At 41.0% G+C, this 22659-nt stretch overlaps 1 protein-coding gene across 8 annotated transcripts in view; it reads left to right on the top strand.

Annotated features, from left to right (window-relative positions):
* Positions 1-22659, top strand: part of IFT88 (intraflagellar transport 88) — a 224533-nt gene that overhangs the window by 35441 nt on the left and 166433 nt on the right. For all 8 annotated transcript variants that reach the window (XM_037037259.1, XM_037037260.1, XM_037037264.1 and 5 more), the window contains one exon: positions 12787-12849. In XM_037037259.1, coding sequence (XP_036893154.1) covers positions 12787-12849 — 63 coding nt within the window. The remainder of the gene's footprint in view (positions 1-12786; positions 12850-22659) is intronic.

Here is a 22659-nt window from a genome sequence, read left to right as displayed (position 1 = left end):
GAATTACTTGAAACAATTAAGATGTTTCATAGATTATGCAAGTTGTTAATGAAATCATGAAAATGTTATGTTGGTATTTGTAATTGGAAAATCTGTTTTAGTTTGTCAGATTAGTTTGTCAGTTTGTCACAGTTTTTAGTTTGTCAGAATTCATTGAGCAGATTAATCAGATTTTGCTAATAGTTTAAGAATACTAGTAGATTTTCTTTTCCGAAAGATCTGAAGTGCTACAATTAATTATGTTGAAGGTTGCCTTTGGTTTTATACTTCATATGAAAGTTACCTAATTTCTATAGCTCACTGAGAATTATGTAGCTGATATGGAAGGTTATAACTGTTACTTGTCGTAAAAAATTAAAGAAGGATACTTGTACATAAAATGTTTAAAGTATACAGTATTGACTTCTGGTTATGTAACCTTTTACTTAATTGTCTGCAGAGTTTGAAGAAGTTAGGTGATATAGACTCTATTTTTTATGTATTATTTGTATTTACTTTTTAATAACCAAGTATATTTTTGTAGGCAGTATAACAGTCCCCATCTTATGGACAAAAGGTGTTTCAAGTCTCCCAGTGGATATCTAAAACTGGCGATAGTACCGAGTCCTATAAATACTGTGTTTTTTTCCATATGTACTTATTTGTAGTAAAGTTTAACTATGCATTAGGCACAGTAAGAAACTAAAAAATAATAACTAATAATAAAATAGGTTAATTATAACAAACTACTATGATAAAAGTTATGTGAATGTCATGCTAGAAGGCACCTGGGGAGGCCAAAGGAGGCCTCAACGTGATAGAGGGGGCCAGGTCCTTGCCACCACACAAGGAAGAATTTGAGGACAAGACAGAAGGATTCAGCAAAGCACAGTAAATTTATTAAAGCAAAAGCATGCACTTGAGAAAGGAGTGCTGGTGAACTTGGAGAATTAGTTGCCCCAAAGGTTTTTAAAATATAGGGAAGAAGGGGATAGGATGGTCCTCAGCTTCTGACAGCTGGTGGGATGACTGCTGATGGGGCTTGTCCTCATCCTGGGATTGTCCTCATGATTCAGGGGGCAGAGTGACTCCAAAACTGCAATGTAAATTTATTATAATGACATTATAATGACCCCTTTGGTTACTTGTATGCCAATATGACTGCTGAATCTGGTTAAGAATGGTTTTTGGCCCTGGCTGGTGTAGCTCAGTGGATTGAGCGCGGGCCTGCGAACCAGATGATCGTGGTTCAATTCCCAGTCAGGGTACATGCTTGGGTTGCAGGCCAGTTTCCGGCAGGGGCCAGTTCCCTGCAGGGGATGCACGAGAAGCAACCATACATTGATGTTTCTTTCCTCTCCCCTTCCCTTCCCCTCTAAAAAAAAAGATAAATAAATAAAAAATATTTTAAAAAAGAAAAAAAAAAGAATGGTTTTTGCCCTGGCTGGTATAGCTGAGTGGATTGAGCGTAGGGTGCAAACTAAAAGGTTGCTGGTTTGATTCCCAGGTTGTGTGCTAGGTCCCCAGTAGGGGGCACACAAGAGGCAACCACACATTGATGTTTCTCTCCCTCTCTTTCTCCTTCCCTTTCACTCTGTCTAAAAATAAATAAAATTAAAAATCTTTTTAAAAAAAGAATGGTTTTTATTTTAACTACAGGAAATTTGGAGGGGAAAACTGGGAACAGGTTGTCACCAAAAGTTGAGTCAGCAGTGTTCTAGCCACAAATTGAGAGGGATAGACCTTGAGGCCCTTCTCCCCTATCTAAATTTCCTGACTCATAAATTCCCCCTGAGAGATTTCAGTCCCATAATCATACAGGAAGATGAATGGCTGGTGGTCAGTCTTCTTTCGTTGCTACAGGCTGAGACTGGGCATAGACCCTCCCTAGCCTGGGATTGAAAATCTCTTCCTGCCTTATCTAAGGCCCTGAGCTCTGTATCTCCTGGATAGGTTTGGGCTAGAATTCTTGGAGAATCATCTTTACATGAAACTGTTGTACTCTAGAAGATATAAATATAACAAGAAAATTAAAAAGCTTGGACCAATTAATAAAAATGGGAGAATAGTTATTAATGAACCAAGGAGTGGATGCACCCAGGTGAAAGAAGGGAGAGCCTTTTTCATCGTGTTCCAGGAGACTTTGAGATCCGTTTCTAGGTTATATGTGGGGGCCAGGATGCCTGTATGTAGATTTCTTGGATATTACATTTAATTTGACCTGACTCGTTTGAGGATGTGCAGCAGATTTTGTTAATGACTACACAGATGCCTCCCTGCTTGGCTAGGAGGTAGTCTAGGGCAAGTCTATTGTCTAGAACTCCATTAACTAGAGATTTTGGGGATTCCCGAATTCCCTATAGTGCCCCCCCTGTGTTGTAAGGCATGGGGTAGATTGTGTAAGGTTGTCTTAGGTGAACTCTATCCAAGGGGTAGCTATACCAATTGCTGCTCCTAACACCTCCTAAGATTAGGCTAATGGCTCTTTTGGCTTTTGTTGGGGAGGTTATTCCTACTCCTGTTGGCCCTAAGAGACCAAGAGTGCATTGTCCCTTGAATTGGGCATTGTGTATGCAGGAGTTAGCCAAGGCCCAGAGCAAAGAGGTAAAAGTTCCTTGTGACCATCTATCACTGGGGAGTTGGTATTTAAAGTGTCTGCAAAGAGGGACATACCCTGGAAGTGCACAAACTCTCCTAGGTTATGTGTGGTTTAGTCAGGTAGTGAGGTTGTGACCCTATGCAAGGGGTGGCAAAAGTGGCCTTCCTGTTCATTTGACATCTCTGGGGCCCCTAGGAGCCTTCCAAGCTTGAAGAGTGTGATGAATTAGTTTCCAATCAGGGGGTTCAAATTCCCTCTAAGTGAATCTTCCAGAAGGAGGTTGTTTTCCTTTCTATCAAAAACTTTGTGGGAGGCAGGGCGGCAGTGGGTAAAGTTAGGACGACAGGATTGTGAGGTGTCAAAGGTCTTGGGAAAGATAGCAGGGACAATGAAATCCCTAGTAAAAGCTTAGTTTGCTGTAGGTTTAGTGTGTGTATCCTAGGGGATGCAAATAACATTGAGGAAAGAACAAGTTAAAGTGTATGGCCATTTTCTCTGGGTTTGATAGCAGGGTAGAATGAGGCGAACACAGCCAAAGGGCGTCTTTGTGGTACTGAAATGAACCTTCCCAGAGTGAGGCTTTCCAGAGTGCTCTGGGGGACTGGAAAGGAGAATAGCATCTGGTCTTGTCATTACGGCATACACTTAGGGCTTACTGTGCTGACCCGAGGGTGGGGATGGCAGATCGGAAAGAGAAAGATAGTTTCCTAAAGCGATGATATTTGAAAGGTTGGCAGGAGAGTTCTGTCTCCAATTCCTGTAGGTAATGGGGGAAATAAACCAAGTAAGGTTAGTAGGCCATTTTAAGAGCGAGGGAGATTGTTTAAATGGGATGCTTGGCAGTGTACAAGTGAGGAGAAGAATGAGGGCTACAGGAAACCCTAAGCAAAGAAGAAGACCTAAAATCTCAGCGGCCAGGTAGTTGGGTCATTTACTTATAGTTCAAGGAGTCTTCTTTGGGTAGTTTTTTAAAGAGTAACTTTAAGTCCTCCAGGGGTTCACAGGCACAGCTGTCCTGGTGTTCCTGCAAAGGCTCTGCAGAAACAGGCTTTATTCTAGAAAAGTTTGTCCAGGATTGTATACCTGGTAGCTTGACTGCCGTGGGGTGGCAAGCAAGACTTGGTAGGGTTCTTTCCATTTTGGAGTTAATTGGTTCTCTGGGAAACCTTCCTTCTAAGTCTTGAGGAGGACCCAGTCCCTGGGAGATACACTGGGCCTGTGAGAGGATGTGCCCAGGGACAGAAGGTTATTATTGATACAGTTTTGGAGAGCCTGTTGTACCTGTCCTAGCTTGATGATATACTTAAGTTGCTCCTGAACCTCTGGGTCAAAATATATGTCAGAGGTTAAAAAGGGCCTCCTGTGTAACATCTCAGAGGGCTTAATTCTAAGTCTGATTTGCCCCTCTGCACCTTAGGAGAGCTATGGGCAGAAACCAGAGCTATGTCTTCCAGGTCCCCTGCCATAATTTAGCTAAGATTTCCTTTAAGGTATGGTTAGTCTTTTCTACCTGCACTGAAGACTGAGGCCCCCGTAAACTATGTAAATGGTAGTTAGTGTCCAGGTCTTGGGATGTTTGTTGGTTAATTTTGGCCACAAAAGAAGAGTTATTGTCACTTTGGAGGCTTCAAGGCAGTCCAAACCTTGGAATGATATCCTTAAGGAGAGCTTTGGTTACCTCAGCTGCCATTTCAGTCTGGATAGGGAAGACCCCTACCCATATGGTAAATGATCACCAGTCTGTGAATACCAGGAGATGGCAGACACCCTGGGGGCAGGGGGCATTTGTGTGAAATCTATTTGCCCACCTTCTCCTGGGAACAGGGTTGGGGTCTTTATTTCTCCCCCTAGCTCATGAACTGAACAGAGGCGTGAGTGACTCCTTCTATGGCTCAAAATGGGCCCCTCCCAGTGAAGATCTTTGATACTAAAGAAGAGTGGCATCTCCATCTAAATGGAGAGTCATTAAAAGATTTTATAATTTTCCACTGATCCTTCATTGGGAGCAGCAGTCTCCGATCTGTCATCCACCATCTTCATTTTTTAGAGAAAAACCTCACCATTTTGCCCAGGTGTTTTCATCAGGGGCATAACTTGGTTTGATGGGCAGAAGAGTATATGGAATTAGGGCCATAATAGAGGTATCTGACCTGACAGCCTCCTTTGCAGCCTATTGGCAAAGGGAGTTGTGCCACGACCCATGTGGAGTGGAGGTCCCTGAGTGGGGGCAATGGGAGACTGAGAAAAACAAAACACAGACAGTTTAAAGAAAAGCGGGGTCCAGCTGGGACATTGTCCTCTGATGGAGAGACAATGAGCAGCCCTGAACATGGTCTCTGCATTTATTACAAAGGGGTTGGGAGATAGAGCTCAAGGACGTTTTGCAAATAGGGAGATGCTGCAGGCACAGATTGTTCCATTCCCAGGCTATCTAACTGATACATATGTCTTCTGCAAAAGTTACAGTCACATTCAGCTAAAGCTCGGGTTATCTATCTCCTATTCAACCCCTTCAGGTTCCGGCTGTCTTTAGCTGCTGACTTGATCTACCTTGCAGATGCAGTCAAATGCAGCTTTGTTAAGCGTTCAACCTTGGCTATGACGCCAGCCTTCACCATCCCCTCTAGTAGCCTTAAAATTTCTGGGCCATGTGTAATAGGAGAGTTTTTGCTATTAATAGTCTTCTCTCTTTCCAGATGGCAGCATGAGCATGCAAAACAAGGAAGACGTATTTATTTGTGTAAATGTTGACTCTTTTGTCTTTTCCTAGTTCAAGAGCTTGGGTCAAAGCTGAGTTCAGCATTTTAGGCTGAAGTCCTTGAGGGGAGAGACTTGACGTTTGTGGTCTCCTGGAGACTCAGGATTGCATAGCCTGCCCTCCTCCTTCCCTGGCCAACAGGAGTGCTTCTGTCGGTGAACCATTGTACATCTGGGTTGTCAAGGGCTAAGTTCTTTAAGTCAGGTCTGCTGGAGAATGCCTGTTCAATAGATTCAACACAGTAACCCAAGATGTCCTGGTTCTCAGGGCCCACTTCAGGAGTTTAATGTAGCTGGGTTTAGGTTTTGGCGTATTTTTAGAGTGAGCTCAAGGGAATCTAAGAGAAGGGCCTGGTATTTAGTAAGTCTTCTTCCCTTTAGTCAATGGTTTCCCTTTGCCTCAAGGACAGTTTGAACCTGATGTGGAATTTGGACTTCTAAAGGTTCTCCTAGGCTCAGCTTAGTAGCTTCTTCAGTTAACAGGTCAGTTACCGCTACTGTATGTAGTCAGCCTTGCCATCCAGTTGCCCAGAGTCTGACTGTTTTGAGAAGTAAACCACTGGCTTAGGGATGTTGCCTAGCTTTGGGGTTAGGACTTCTAAGGCAATCCTTTGGTTTTCTTCTACATACAGAGTAAACAGCTTTTCTAGGCCAGGGAGGCCCAAGGGTGGGGCCTCAGTTAGGCCTGATTTGAGGACCTTGAAGCCTCAGTTTAAGCCCTGGTTTTATTCTAAAGGCTCAGAATCAAGTCCTTTGATTGCCTTATAAGGGCACTTAGCTATCAGCCCAAATGCAGGGATCCAGATTTGGCAGAAACCCACCATTCCTAAAAAGGTTCTTAATTGTTTGTCTGGGGGCTATAAGATTTAGAATAGTTTTTTTTTTTTCATTCTACAGTGAGACTGCAAGATTCCCTGAGTTAGGTGGTAGCCTAAATACTTGACCATTGAGGGGAAAAGCTGGGCCTTATTGGGAGACACTCAGTACCCCTTTCCCCCAGGAAATTAAGAATTAAGACAGTGTTGTAGTCGGAGTCCTATCTGGTGGGGGGTACAGGTCAGAACGTCATCAACATTGAGTTCTGGCCCCATGTAGTAGCTCCAGTTACCAGAGACTTTCCAAGCACTTGTCTAAAAGTATAAGGACTATCCTGGAACCCTTGAGGAGCAATGATCCCATTATATTGGGCTACTACCTGGATGTCAGGGTCTGTGCATTCAAAAGCAAAGAGACTGACTATGTGGATGAAGTGGGATGCATCCTTGAGATTTGGCCTGATGGGGAACTTGGGATAAGAGAGTATATGGTTTGGGTACAATGGGATAAATGGGAATCACAGTCTCATTAATACCTTGTAAGTCCTGAACCATATACTACTCACCAGTTAGTTTTGCTTTGTTTTTACAGGCAGTATAGGAGTGTTGTAAGGGGATTGACAAGGAACTATGAGTCCACGCTGAAGGAACTTGTCAATGAGGGGTTTTAGTACCCTATGGGCCTCTGGTTTCAGAGGGTACTGCTGTTTACAGGGGCATTGGGGCATTTTTTTTAGTTTAATTTATACAGGGGTGCCTGGTGGTTCTCCCAGGTAGACCCTTACTATTGGCTTAACAGCAGACTGTATATGGTCTGGGATGGAGTCTGACTGAGGGTGGACTGAGTCTTAGTTCGAAACCAAGAAAATGTGGAGTTGCCATCCCTCTGGGTTAAACTGAAAAATTAGATATTAGTACCTAGAGTCATCATTAAATCCCTTCTCATTAAGGGGAAAGGACATTCTGGCATTACCAGGAATTGTTGAGAAACTAAACAATATTGAAGGCGGCAGCTGAGAGGCAGAGTAAAATACTTTTCTTTTCGGCTACCTACTTAACCCCATAATGGTGCAAGACTTGGATATTAAGGGTCCCAATGTTCCATTAAGACTGAGTAGGTAGCTCCCATGTCAATTAAAAAAGTAATTTTTTTACCTGCTATATTAAAAGTCACCCAGGATTCTTCTGTAGTCATGGGATGGCTTTCATGAGGAGCCACTGAGAACCCTGGGCCCCTTCAGTCTTCCTCAGATAAGAACATTATGTGTTCAAGAGTCCCCTTTCCCTTCGGAGCTGGGGACAATCCCGTTTCCAATGGCCTGGCCAGTCACAAAGAGGGCAAAGCCCATGGGTTCTTTCCTGGGGAGGGACACCAGGGCCGTGGCTTTTAGGGACATTGTCTATTATAATGACCTGGCTCACTGTGCTTATAGCAAGCCCTCTTGGGAATTCAGGGAGTGACCTATTTGGGCACCTCAGTGTTCCCCTTAGGTGACCTTGAGGCTGCAAGGACCAGCAACAGCAACTGCTACCAATTGAGCCTGCTGCTTGGCCTGTCTGGTCTCACACTGAGCCCTTTCCTCTCTGTCTGTCTGGTCATGGTTGTTGTAAACCATGAAGGCAGTTTCCAGTACCTGAGCCATTGGAGACAGAGGGCCAAATTGAAGTTTTTGTAACTTTCACTAACATCTGTGGCAGACTGACTCAAACCATTGACTGAGTAAAGCTTGTCCCTCGAGGTGGAGAGTTTATGTTGGTATACTTTCTTTTTTTTCCACCTGATTTTTTTAAATTTAATTCTTGTTCAAGTACAGTTTTCTGTCTTACATTCCCAGCCCTGCCCCCCCAGTGCTTCCCACCTCCCTCCCATTTCTGCACCCCCACCTTAGTTATTGTCCATGTGTCCTTTATACTTGTTCATGTGAGTCCATCCCCTTTTCCCCTATGATTCTCTCCCCTCTCCCCTCTGGACCCCGTCAGCCTGTTCTGTATTTGAGTGTCATTGGTTATATTTTGCTTGGTTGTTTGTTGTTTAGATTCCTGTTAACGGTGATATCATATGGTATTTGTCTTTCACTGCCTGGCTAATTTCGCTCAGCATAATGCTTTCCATTTCCATCCATGATGTTGCAAAGGGCAGTAGTTCCTTCTTCCTTTCTGCAGCATAGAATTCCATTGTGTAAATGTACCATAGTGTTTTGATCCAGTCATTGACCGATGGGCATCTAGGTTGCTTCCAACTCTTGGCTATTGTAAATTGTACAGCTATGAACAGCGGGGTGCATAGGTTCTTTTGGATTGGTGTTTCAGGGTTCTTAGGATATACTCCTAATAGTGGAATTGCTGGGTCAAAAGGCAGGTCCATTTTTAGTTTTCTTAGAAAATTCCATACTGTTTTCCACAGTGGTTGTACCAGTCTGCAATCCCACCAACAGTGAACTAGGGTCCCCTTTTCCCCACAACCTCTCCAGCACTTGATGTTTGTTTCTTTGTTTATGATAGCCATTCTGACTGGTGTAAAGTGGGTATACTTTCTAAAGGCCTCAATCAGTCTGCCCTGAAATAGAGCAGGGTTCTCTTCCTTTTCTTGAGTTACCTCTTTCACCTTTTCATAATTTACAGGCTTGCCAACACATTTTTTCATGCCACTTAAAAGGCAGTGTATCATACAGTCTCTTATAGCAAGGTCTGCCTGCCCTACCTGGTAGTTCCAGGCTGGATTTTGGGCTGGGACTGGAGTTGTCCCCACTGAGTGTCTATCCAGCTGGGCTGCCGCCATTCCATCGGCATGTCCCTGGGGTGCTAACCAGATCCTGTTTCTCCTCAGGAGTATAGCAGATAGACAGGACAGTATGATCGTCCTTCCAGGAGAATATGAGTGTCCCTCCATGCCAGGTCAAAAGACATTGTCGAAATTTGAAATTCATCTGCAGGCCAACTCTGGTCTTCAGAGAACTGGCCCAGGTTTCTTTTACATTGGGTGAGGTTGGTCATGCTAAATGGGACATGAACCCTAATGATTCCCACATCTCTGTGCAACTTCTCTGAGAGGATATAACTTTGTGGGGCCTGGGTGATAAGAGTGCCACTCCTGGTGTGTCCTGTAGGGCTGGACTCCCGTTAGTTGTGGTACATAAAGAGGAGGCATAGTAGGGGGACTTATAGGCAGGGTGGAAGGTGACATAGAGGGTATCCCAGGGGAACCTTGGGACAAGGAGGGGCCAGTCTCTGACCTTCATGTTCCTTTGCATTATCTCATGGACATGATGGGAATGCCGACGGGAAGGGGTCATCTAGGATGTCTGTATTCCCCTGGGGAGGACTAGAAAAGGGGGAATGGGCATAACAGATCCTACATGGGCCTCTTTTCCCAGGGTCTTGGTATGGGGCCATGGAGGCCTGTATGTAAGGGGTTTTCCTGGCATTTGCAAAGAGATCTAATTGAAGAATAGTATTGTAATTTAAGGTCCCATTTTCAGGCCGTGTTTCCCTTTTCCCTAATTTATGTCTGGACCATGCTGTATTGCAGAAGAAAATGAGTTGGTTTTTGTTTGTTTGTTTCAAACCATCTAATTTGAAGCCCATCCAGTGGCCTAGAATGCAGCCTAGTGGTGAGTCCTTAGAAGTGGACAAGGAATTTCCCATAATTCCTAGAGAAAGAAAAGGGGAATGCTAGTGCAGGTTAGGCATCCCAACCTGTCCTCCCACTATGGGGTGGACTGAGAATCCACCTACTCATTTAGAGTGAGCTAAGAGGGTCTGAACCTGAGGGTACAGGGTATCCTCTGCACTTATAAGTCTGGCCAGCCGGTCCGGGGTATCCAAGGGGTGGCCAGTGTGGTCCCTACTATCATTGGCCCAAGCCCTCCACCTGGTGGGGATTTGTTAACTTGTCCAAGTACAGGGAGGCTTCTAGGGGAAAAGGAGGCCCTCAGGGGGAGCTGGTCTGTGACATCCCAGCTGCCACCCCTTCTTTTTGGCTCAATAAAGGCAGGGCCAGTTAAGGCCTGGGATGCCATGGTGTTAGCCTCGTGAGGAAGCATTGTTCCAGTTAAAAGACCGATGCTGGTGATTAGAGCAGTGGTCAGCAAGAAAGGAAAAAACACCCTGGGAAGCCAGGGCATTTAGAGGTTAGTCCAGGGGAGGCTACACTGGCCATGTGACCATAGGATAGTCTGGAAGAGGTCCAATTTGCATTTGGATCAAATAAAACTGAGGCACATAAGGAAAGAGGATGCAAACATCTGTAGAGTAGCAGGAAATGAGATGACTGAAAACTAGGACAAATGTCTAGATAGCAGTAAAGGAGTGGTATAAGCATTGTCAATCCCATGTCTGGTTTATAAGATCACAAATGTGGTGTTTTGTGGCTGTGTTCAGTCGGGAAGCTAAATGATGGATCATGTTATGGACGTCTGGTTCCCAGAAAAAGAGAAGAATCTGAGAAAAAGGGGTGTTTATGAAGGGCAGAGGTGAAATGAGGCAAGTCTTATGAGTAACTGAGGGCAGAAAACTTACTCCTTTGGGGTGTGGGTCTGAGGCTGTCAGTTGTGTAGGAGGGGGGACTTAAGAAAGAGTGAGAAAAAGAGAAAGAGAGACTTAGGAGAGAAGGAAAGAAACAAGAGGAGGGAGGGTTCCTAGAGTCAGGGTCAGCCGGTGAGCTGAGAACAAGCTGCAGCAGCTCACTGTTCTCCTGGTTGCAAGTCTCACAGGACAATGCTGTGAAAAGTAGAGACATCCTGGCTGACTTACCAAGCTCATGCTGGAGGACACCATGGAGGCCAAGGGAGACCTCAGCCCGACAGCAGGATCCAGGTCCTTGTCACTGCACAAGAAAGAATTTGAGGGTGAGACAGAAAGATTCAGCAAAGCACAATACATTTACTAAGGCAAAAGTACGTACGCATTTGAGAAGGGAGTGCTGGTGAACTCTGGGAGTGAGACACTCCACTGAAGTATGGGTTGAAGGGTTTTATTAAACATAGGAGAAGGGGAGATAGGGTAGTGTTCAGCTTCTTTTTTTAAAATTGATTTTTGAGAGAGAGAGGAAAAAACACTGATTTGTTGTTCTTCTCAGTAATGCCTTTATTGGTTGATTCCTGTATGTGCCCTGACTGGAGGCTGAACCCCTCAACGTTGGCGTTTTTGGACAGTGCTCTAAATGACTGAGCTAACCTGCCAGGGCCAGTTGTAGGCTTCTGATACTGGTGGGGTGACTGCTGATGTGACTTGTCCCCATCCCTCCTCTCTGATTAGTGATTTCTTTTTTGGTTCTCCCAGAATTGTCATGGTGATGTGAGGTCAGAGTAGTTTGAAAACTACATGTAAATTTATTATATTAATGATCCTGTTGGTCACTTGTTTGTCGATACAGCTACTGACTGGGTGAGACCATTTTTGTTTGTCTTCACCACAGGAAATTGGCAGGGCAAAGGAAGGGTAGACAGGTTGTCTACAAGAGTTGCAACGTTCCAGCCAGGATGGAAAACGGGAGGGGTAGAGGGCTTGAGGTGTCTCTTCCTTATTCTAACTTTCCTGCCTCAGATGCAGTCTTTCTCAAAATGCATCGTTGCACTGTACTCACCCTTCTTGTGATGATGTGAGATGATAAAATGCCTTCATGATGATGTGAAGAGAGATGAATGAGACATTATTTAATAAGTAAAATAAGTGTTACTTGAACACCAACACTTACGTGCCACAGCAATCTGATAACCAATCAGATAAGTTAGCCCCTAAACGACTCTGGCAGGAGTGTATTCGGGGTGGACAAAGGAATGATTTATGTGTTTGGGTCACAGTTGAGCTCGGGTAACTGAAACAGTAGAACAAAAAAAAAAACAGAAAAGGGGGGACTACTATCAATTGAAATAAATCAAAGGCTCATATGAGAATTGCTTGTACCTATGTATGAAGTGTTAGAACCAGAATGTGTGTTGGTGAAGGAGTAGGAAGTAAAGGCTGGTTAGAAGATTGTTAGTTGGCAAGGCTTAGTCCTTTTGAGAATCTAAAAATGGCATTTTGTCCAGGAAACCCAGGAACATTTGTATTTTTCCCATGACAGATGTTCCTTTTCTCAAATTTGCTGAAGGATATGAGTACAGGTCAGGAATCAGCAAGCTATTCAGTTTGGCATAAGAAAAGGGAAAAAGAGGAAGTGTTTGCCCCATTGCTTATAGAAAATATTTCCTTTTCTGTCCCAAGTCTTTCTCAGGTAGGGCTAACCTAAGTCATGGTCCCATGTGTGGAAGAAGAGGAGAGGGAGAGAGGAAGAGAAAGAGATATGGTTCTCTGTACTTACTGCTCAAGCTACTTGAAGAGGGGAAAAAAGCTGCATCCTTGTGTACTTGATCTTTAACCAGGCGTGATGATGCCAACCATTTAAACAGTGGCCGATAAAGTGCTTTACAATTGAACATTATCAGTACTCCTCTTCCTAGTGGAGAAAGGAGCCTTAATATTTTGGACAGTGTGGAGGAGGGAGATTTGAAGACAAGAGTCTGTGAGCCCCCTAACTGGATATCAACAGTTGGGGGAGGATGAATTATAGAGGATCATGAATACCAAGCAAAAAAGTTTCAACATTAAAAAAAATTCTCACTTCATGTTGAATATTAAGTTTCCTTTTCATTTTAGGAATTGGAAAATGACACAGCTTTTCAGCAAGCTGTGAGAACCAGTCATGGCAGAAGACCTCCAGTAAGTAAATTAATTTTTATTGGGGTAAAAACCACATAACATAAAATTTACCATCTTAACCATTTTTATTTGTTTTTATTTTTTACTGTTGTTCTATTACTATTGTCTCAATTTCCCCCATTGCTCTCTCCTGCCCTGCCCATCTCTCCTCCCACAAGCAATCCCTACCCTGTTGTCCATGTCCATGAGTCCTTTACTCCTGTTCCCTGACTAGATCCTCTTCCCTCTTCCCCCATGCCCTCTTCTTTCTGGTAGCTGTCAGTCTGTTCCTTGTTTCTATGCCTTTGGTTCTATTTTGTTTGTTTTGTTTATTAGGTTCCTCTTATAGGTGAGATCAAATGGTATTTGTCTTTCACCGCCTGGCTTATTTTACTTAACATAATTCTCCCCAGTTCCATCCATGCTGTTGCAAAAGGTAGGAGTTCTTTCTTTCTGCTGTGTAGGATTCCATTGTGTAAATGTACCACAAGTTTTTATCCATTCTTCTAGTGATGGGCACGTGCACTGTTTCCAGATTTTGGCTAGTGTAGATAATGCCGCAATGAACATATGGGTGCATATATTCTTTCAAATTATTGTTTTGAGATTCTTAGGATATATTCCCAGAAGTGGGATTGCTCTATCAAAAGGCAGTTCTATTTTAAATTTCTCGAGGAAACTCTAAATTGTTTTTCATAGAAGCTGCACCAGTCTGCATTCCTACCAACAGTGCACTAGAGTTCTCTTTTCTTCACATCCTCGCCAGCATTTGTTGTTTGTTGGATAATTAATGTTACCCAATCTGGCAGGTGTGAGGTGATATCTAATTGTGGTTTGAATTTGCATTCTCTGATAACTAGTGATGTTGAGCATTTTTTCATAAGTCTATTGGCCATTTGTATGTTTCCTTTGAAGAAGTGCCTGTTCAGGTCCTTTGCCCATTTTTTAATTGGATTGTTTGTCTTCCTGATGTTGGGTTGTAGAAGTTTTTTATATATTTTGGAAATTAACTCCTTATCAGATGTATCATTGGCAAATATGTTTTCCCATAGAGTGGGTTCCCTTTTAATTTTGTTGATAGTTTTTTTTGCTGTGCAAAAGCTTTTTACTTTGATGTAGTCCCATTTGTTTATATTTTCTTTTGTTTCCCTTGCTTTAGGAGATATACCAGAAAAAAAGTATTCTTAGGAGAAATGTCTGAGATGTTACAGCCTGTTTTCTTCTAGGATTTTTAAGGTTTTGTAACTTATATTTAAATCTTTTACCCATTTTAAGTTTATTCTTGTGTGTGGTATAAGTTGGTGGTCTAGTTTAATTTTTTTGCATGTGTCTATTCAATTTTACCAAAATCATTTATCAAAGAGACTTCTTTTACTCCATTGTATGCTCTTGCCTCCTTTGACTGTGAAGGCTTGCATATATTTCTGGGTTCTCCATTTTGTTCCATTGATATATATGCCTGCTCTTATGCCAGTACTAGACTGTGTTGATTACAGTGGCCTTGTAGTACAGTTTGATATCAGATATGTGATCCTTTCTACTTTGTTCTTTTTTTCTCAAAATAGCTATCGCTATTTGGGATCTTTTTGGCTCCATATACATTCTTGTAGTATCTGTTCTAAATCTGTGAAATATGCCATTGCTGTTTTAACAGGAATTGCATTGAATCTACAAATTGTTTTGGGTAGTATGGACATTTGAATGATGTTAATTCTTCCAATTCATGAACATGGTAATTGCTTCCATTTATTTGTATCTTCTTTGATTTCTTTTCTTAATGTCCTATAATTTTCAAAGTACAGGTCTTTTATCTCCTTGTTTAAATTTATCCTAGGTACCTTATTTATTGTCATTGTGATGGTAAATAAGATTTTTATGTTATCTTCTCTTTCTAATAATTTTTATTAGTTTATAAAAACACAACTGCTTTCTGAATATTAATATTGTGTTCTGCTATTTTGCCAAATTCATTTATTAGAGCTAGTAGTTTTTGGTGGAGTCTTTATATTTTTCTATGTATAATATCATATCATACGCAAGTAAGGAGAGTTTTATGTCCTCCTCTCCAATTTGGATGGCTTTTATTTTTCTTCTTGTCTAATTTCTGTGGCTAGGACTTCCAGTACTATGTTGAATAAGACTGGTGAAAGCTGACATTCCTGTCTTGTTCCTGATCTTAAGGGAAAAGCTTGTATTTTTTGCCCATTGAGTATCATGTTGACTGTAGGTTTATCATACATGGCCTTTATTATTTTGAAGTATGTTCCCTTTATTCCTACATTGTGGAGAGTTTTTATCATAAATGGGTGCTGGATTTTATCAAGTGCTTTTTCTGTATCTATTTATTTGATCATGTGATTTTTTTATCCTTCACTTTGTTTATAAATGCATCACATTTACAGATTTGCAAATATTGTACCAATCTTGCATCCTCAGCAAAAAGCCCACTTGGTCATGGTGTATGATCTTTTTTACTGTATTACTGGATCTGGTTTGCTGATATTTTCCTTAGAATTTTAGCATCTATGTTCATCAGAGATATTAGCTTGTAATTTTCTTTATTTGTAGTGTCTTCATCTGGTCTTGTATTTAGGATAGTGCTGGTCTTGTTAAAAAAGCTTGGAGGTTTTCCCTCCTCTTGAATTATTTGGAATAATTAGAGAAAGAGAGGTGTTAGTTCTTCTTTGAACAATTGGTAAAATGCACCTGTGAAGCCACCTGGTCCAGGAGTTTTTGTTGGGAGGTTTTTAACTACTACTTCAATATTACTAGTTGCAATCTATTAGAATCTCTGATTCTGTTCTTCTTGATTCCATTTTGGAAGATTGTATATTTCTAGTAATTTATCCACTTTGTCTAGGTTGTACAGTTTGTTGGTGTATACTTGTTCATAGTATTTTCTTATAATCCTTTGTATTTCTGTGATATCAATTGTTATTTCTCTTTTATATCTGGTTTTATTTATTTGGGTCTTCTCTTATTTAAAAAATTTTGTTGTTGTTGTACCAGTACATTTGTCTCCATCTCACCCTCCCACACTCCTGCTGCCCCACCCATCTCCACCTGGCACCCTCGAACCCATGCACTTTGGCTTTGTCCATGTGTCCTTCATACATGTTCCTTGTTGACGCCCCATCCCATTATACCCTATTATTACTCTCCCTCCTTCTCTCTGATTACTACCAGATTGTTTTTTATTTCAATGTCTCTGGTTGTATTTTGCTTGCTTGTTTGTTTTGTTGCTTAGATTCCACTTATAGGCGAGATCATATGGTATTTCTCTTTCACTGCCTGACTTGTTTCACTTAGCATAATGCTCTCTAGATCTATCCATGCTGTCATGAAGGGTAGGAACTCCTTCTTTCTTTCTGCTGTGTAGTATTCCATTGTGTAAATGTACCATAGGATTTTGATCCATTCATTTACCAATGAGCATTTAGTGTGCTTCCAGCACTTGGCTGTTGTAAATTGTGCTGCTATGAACATTGGGGTGCATAGGCTCTTTTGGATTGGTGTTTCAGGGTTCTTAGGGTATAATCCCAGCAGCGGAATTGCTGGATCAAAAGGCAGTTCCATTTTTAGTTTTCTGAGGAATTTCCATACTGTTTTCCACAGCAGCTGCACCAGTCTGCATTCCCAACAGTGCACTAGGGTTCCTTTTCTCCACATCCTCTCCAACACTTGTTTGTTGAATTGTTTCTGATGGCCATTCTGATTGGTATGAAGTGGTATCTCATTGTGGCTTTCATTTGCATTTCTGTGATGGTTAGTGATGCTGAGCATCTTTTCATATCTCTGGTCCCTTTGTATGTCGTTCTTATGAGAAGTGTCTGTTCAAGTCTTTTGCCCGTTTTTTTAAATTGGGTTTTTTGTCTTCCCAGAGTGGAGTCATGTGACTTCTTTATATATTTGGAGATAAAAAACCCTTGTCCAAGGTATCATTGGCAAATATGTCTTCCCATATAGTTGGTTCTCTTTTGATTTTAATGCTGTTTTCTTTAGATATCCAGACGCTTTTTATTTTGATGAAATCCCATTTGTTTATTCTTTCCTTTATGTCTCTTGCTCTAGGGGACATATCAGTGAAAATACTGCTGCCTGGAATATCTGAGATTTTGAGAACAGATATCTATGTTCTCCTCTAGGACTTTTATGGTGTCACAATTTATATTTAAGTCTTTTATCCGTCTTGGATTTATTTTTGGAGGGTGTAGGTGTAGGTTGGTGATCGAGTTTCATTTTTTTGCATGTCTGTCCAGATCTTTGAACACCATTTGTTGAAGAGGCAATTTTTACTCTATTTTATTCTTCTTCCCCCTTTGTCAAATATTAATTGACCATAAAGACTTGGGTTTATTTTTGTGCTCTCTATTCTGTTCCATTGCTCTGGTGTCTGTTCTTATGCCAGTACCAAACTTTTTTGATCATAGTGACCTTTTAATACAGTTTGATATCAGGTATTGTGATCCTTCCTACTTTGTTTTTCTTTCTCAAAATTGCTGCCACTATTCGGGGTCATTTATGGTACCATATAAATTTTTGAAATGTTTGTTATGTGTCTGTGCCATTGATACCAAATATATCATTGGTAATTTAATAGGGATTGCTTTGAATCTATAAATTGCTTTGGGTAGTATGGACATTTTGATGATGTTGATTCTTTCAATCCATGAACACAGTATATGCTTCCACTTATTTGTGTCTTCTTTAATTTCTTTCTTCAGTGTTGTGTAGTTTTCTGAGTACAGGTCTTTCACCTCCTTGGTAAGGTTTATTCCTAGGTACTTTATTTTTCCTGTTGCTATAGCAAATGGGATTTTTTTTCTTGATTTCTGATTCTGATCTTTTGTTGGTGGTATACAAAAATGCCTTTGATTTCTGACTATTGACTTTAAACCCTGTTGTTTTGCCAAATTCCCTTATTATGTTGAGAGTAGTTTTGGGTGAAGTCTATAGGCTACATTATCATATCATCTACAAACTGTGACAGTTTTGCTTCCTCCTTTCCAATTTAGATGTGTTTTATTTCTCTTTCTTGTCTGATCACCATGGGTAGCATTTCCAATACTATATTAAATAGAAGTGGTGAAAGTGGACATCCTTGTCTTGTTCATGATCTTAGTGGGAAAATTTAGTTTTTGCCTGTTGAGTATGATGCTGGCTGCAAGTTTCTCATATATGGCCTTTATCATGTTGAGGAAGCTCCCTCTACTTCCACTTTGCTGAGTGCTTTTATCATAAATGGGTACTGTACCTTATCAAATGCTTTTTTCTGCATCTATTGATATGATCATGTGATTTTAGTGTTTTCTTTTGTTTATGTGATGTATTACATTTATCAATTTGTGAATGTTTTATCATCCTTGAATTGCTGTGATGAATGGCATTTGATCATGATGTATGATCTTTTTAATGTATTGCTGGATGCGGTTTGCCAATATTTTTTTGAGGATTTTGGCCTCTATGTTCATCAGTGATATTGGCCAATGGTTTTCTTTCTTTGTTATGTCTTTATCTGGTTTTGGAATTGGGTTGATGCCGACTTCATAAAAAGACTTTGGGAGCATGCCCTCTTCTTGGATTTTTTGGAATAGTCTGGGAAGGATAGAAGTTGGCTCTTCCTTACATATTTTGTAAAATTCTCCTGTGAAACCATTTGGTCCAGGGCTTTTGTGTGGTGGGAGTTCTTTGATTACTGCTTCGTTTTCATCAGATGTTATAGGTCTTTTCAGGCTTTTTGCTTCTTCTTCACTCAGTTTTGGGAGATTATATTTTTCTAGAATGTTGTCCATTTCATCCTGGTTTTCAAATTTCTTGGCATATAGTTCTTCATAATAATTTCTTACAATCCTTTGTGTTTCTGTGGTGTCAGTTGTAATCTCATCTCTCTCATTTCTGACTTTGTTTATTTGGGCCTCTCTCTTTTTTCCTTGATGAGTCTGCTCAAAGGCTTATTGATTTTGTTTTTTCTTTTCAAAGAACCACCTCCTAGATTTATTGATCCTCTGGATTGTTGTTTTAGTCTCTATGTCATTTAATTCTGCTCTGATCTTGGTTATTTCTTTCCTTCTACTTGCTCTGGGCTTTGTTTGTTGTTGTTTCTCCAGTTCTTGTAGTTGTAGGTTTAGGTTGTTTGTTTGAAATGTTTCTGCCTTTTTTATGTGGGCTGTATTGCTATGAACTTTCCTCTCCAGACTACCTTTGCTGTGTCCCCTAAGCTTTAGACTGTTGTGGGTTCATTTTCACTTGTTTCTAGAAACATTTTGATTTCTTCCTTGATCTCATTCTTGACCCATTCATTGTTTAATAGCATGCTATTCAGTCTCCATGAGTTTGAGTGTTTTGGGGTTTTTGCTTGAGGTCGGTTTCTAGTTTTAGTCCCTTGTGGTCAGAGAAAATGCTTGATATGATTTCAGTTTTTTTAAATTTGTTGAGGCTTGTTTGGTGTCATGTGGTCCACCTTTGAAAATGTTCCATGTGCATTTGAAAAGAATGTGTATTTAGCTTTTTTGGGATGAAAGGCTCTATATATATATCAGTTAAATCCATTGCATCTAGGACACTGTTCAATGCCACAGTATCCTTGTTGATGTTTTGTTTAGAAGATCTATCCATTTTTGACAGTGGGGTGTTAAAATCCCCTACTATAAGTATGTTGCTGTCTATGTCTTTCATGAGGTCCTCCAAGATTTTCCTTGCATATTTGGATGTTCCTGTGTTGGGTGCATATATGGTTATAGTGTTTATGTCTTCTTGATAGATTCTTCCCTTGAGTGTTATAAAGTGTCCTTCTGGATCTCTTTTTATGACCTTTGTTTTGAAGTCTATTTTGTCCAATGTAAGTATTGCTACTCCCCTTTTTTTCCCCTGTCCATTTGCTTGGAACATTTTTTTCCAACCCTTCATTTTCAGTCTGTGTAGGTCTCTTTTTTTTAGGTGGGTCTTTTGTAGGCAGCATATGTGTGGATCATGTTTTCTTATCCATTCAGCTATTCTATGTCTTTTGATTGGAGCATTTAATCCATTTCATTAAGGTTATTACTGACAGGTATTTATTAATTCCCCCCCTTTTACCTGTGTTCTTCTCTCTCACACTCTTTTTCTTCCTCTTTTTATACCAGTCCCTTTAGCATATCTTAGCATATCTTATAGTGTTGGTTTGGTGGAGGTATATTCTTTCAGCCTTCTGTTGTCTGGGAAACTCCTTATTTCGCCTTCCATTTTAATTGAGACCCTTGCTGTTTAGAGTAGTCTTGGTTGCAGCCCTTTGCTTTTTATTCCTTGAAATATGTTTTGCCATTCCTCTCCGGCTCTAGTGTTTCTGTTGAGAAATCAGCTGGTAGCCTTATCAGAGCCCCTTTGTGTGTTACTTCCTGTTTCTCCCTTGCTGCTTTTAAGATTCTCTCCTTGTTTGTAAAACTTGGCATTTTGATTATGATGTGTCTTGGAATAGGCCTCCTTAGGTTGATGTTGCTTGGGACCCTCTGTGCTTCCTGAGCTTGCATGGTTTTTTCCTCTCTCCAGGTTTGGAAAGTTTTCTGTCATTATTTTTTCATTCAGGGTTTCTATCCCTTGTTCCTTTTCTTCTCCTTCTTATATAGCTATGATTTGAATGTTGTTGCATTTCATGTTGTTCCTTAAAGGAACTTACAGTTCCTTTAAGTTCTCTTCATAGTTTTTGAGTCTTTTTTCATGCAGATGCTCTACCTTGTCTTCCAGCTCACTAATTTAGTCTCTGCCTCACCCAGCCTGCTTGTAATTCCTTCTGCTGTGTTTTTTATTTCAGAAATTGTATTCTTCATTTCTTGCTGGTTTTTGTTTATAGTTTCTATTTCCTTTTTCATATTGTTGTAGTTCTCACTCGGTTCCTTGTACTTGTCTGTGAGTTCCTTGAGCATCCTTATAACCATTATTTTAAATTCTATATCTGATAGTTTGCTTACCTCCATTTCATTTAACTCTTTTAGTAGGAGTCTTCCATTTCTTTTGATTGAAGTTTCTTTTTTTGTTTCTCCATTTTAGGTGACTCTTTTTGTTTGTTTCTAAGCTTCTTGTTGTTCCGCTTTGCTAGTTGTCTCTGTAGAGTGAACTTCTGTGGTAGGGGTTCTGTGGGATTCAGTGGTGCAGTCTCTTTGATCTCCTTGTCTGGGTGCTCTAGGGTTGCCCTTTCTTCTGTTTGTGTGGGCTCTCTTATTGTACTTGGATTTTTCCTTGTTTGTGGTTCCTTTGTTGGTGGGTTCTCTCCTCCAGCAGGTATATTGGTGTTCACAGCTCTCAACTACTCTTTTATGTGATCAGTGGAAGGGGGAAGGCAAGTGGATTAATACAGTGGGATAGTAGTCTATGGAATTTAAAGTTCCAACAAGTAGAGAAGAGATAGGAGAGCCTTTGGATAAGTGTAGTGTTAACTGTGGTATTTTACCCAGCTAGTCACTTTTTATAAAAGGTAAAAGAGAGATAAGACTTTTGTTAGAGGGGAGAAGGACTGTGAGCTGAGTCCAGAAAACAGAGCACTTGTGCAAGGTTAGATGATGAGATATAGTGAGAGTAAAGGATAGAAAGTAGGTGTAGTGTGAGAGAGACTAGAGTTAACCACAACAGTAATAAAGGAAGGTAAAGCTCAGGAAGATAGTGAAATGGGCTAAGACTAGAGAGGGGTGCTGTATATATTACTTACAATTGTATGGAACAACAGTTATTTACAGTAATACTGGGAGAACAATAATAGAACAAGAAATATATGATCTGAATAACAGGAATAGAAAGTACATGACAAAGAGTAGTGTGTTATTGGAACATGAGTGAAGTGAAATAAGGAAAATTAAAATACAATATGAAAGAGAGAACAAGGAAAACCAGTCGAACTATTCAGTTAAATAAACAAACAAAATGAAGAAGACTAAAAGAAAGAAGAGAAATTTTTAAAAATGCTAATGAAATAAAAGAAGTAAAAATAATGAAAAAATAATAATACAAATAAACAGTAAAATACAAGGTCTATAGGATAGCAAAGTGAAGTTTGTCTGAGTTTCTCTATTGTTGGGGTGAACTTTGTGCTCCCTCTCTGGGTCATTCTCTGGATCTTTCACAATTCCAAGTCTTATTGTGTCACTTGGGGGGGAAAGGGGGGGTAGAAAAAAACCTCCTGCTGACTTTAAACCCACCAAGTAAGTTCTACTGGTCTTCTGGGACTTCACTTTTCTGCCTTCCTGTAGCTTTGCAAAGATGGGGGCCAGGTCTGGGCTTCAATATTCAGTTGGGCCCCCAGTTGCCTACCCTCCAGCCCCAGTTTTCCATATGCTGCTGGACCCCCACTGTCCATCTGCACCAGGCTCACACCTTCAATCCACCAGTTGTGCTGCTTCTAAGGTGCACTAATTAGGGGCAACTCATACACCACCCTTTCTCTCTTGGCTGATGTGGGTGTTGGGCACTCTCAAAGTCTCTCCAGGGTAGTTCAGCTCCCACACTAAATTAAGTCTCTGTGGGCACTGCTAACTCCCTGAGCCCTGCTGCCCTCTTCTGAACAGTCCATGTGGTGTACCTCCTTCTTCCTCTTCACTAGCCAGCCACTGTGCGAGAGTTCCTTAAACAGTGGCTGAGAACCCTTTTTTGAGTAAAAATCCTCTTGTTTAAGCCTGCCATTCTTAACAAGCAACTGGCTTTTCACACAGCCCAACTTTCTAACCAGACCAGAGACTATCCTACCAGGAGGTCAGGGTCCCACATGGTCCAACTCTTCTCCCTTCTCCAGGTGTTGTCCAGCTCCCCAGTTTCTCTGGTAATGATCTAGCCAGTGTCCACAGTCCCACCATGTGAACACCACCTCTG

Source organism: Sturnira hondurensis, unplaced genomic scaffold (genome assembly GCF_014824575.4).
Source record: "Sturnira hondurensis isolate 20B ecotype Veracruz unplaced genomic scaffold, ASM1482457v3 Scaffold0022910, whole genome shotgun sequence".
NCBI classification, from domain to species: domain Eukaryota; kingdom Metazoa; phylum Chordata; class Mammalia; order Chiroptera; family Phyllostomidae; genus Sturnira; species Sturnira hondurensis.
This window is presented reverse-complemented; position numbering and strand designations above follow the sequence as displayed.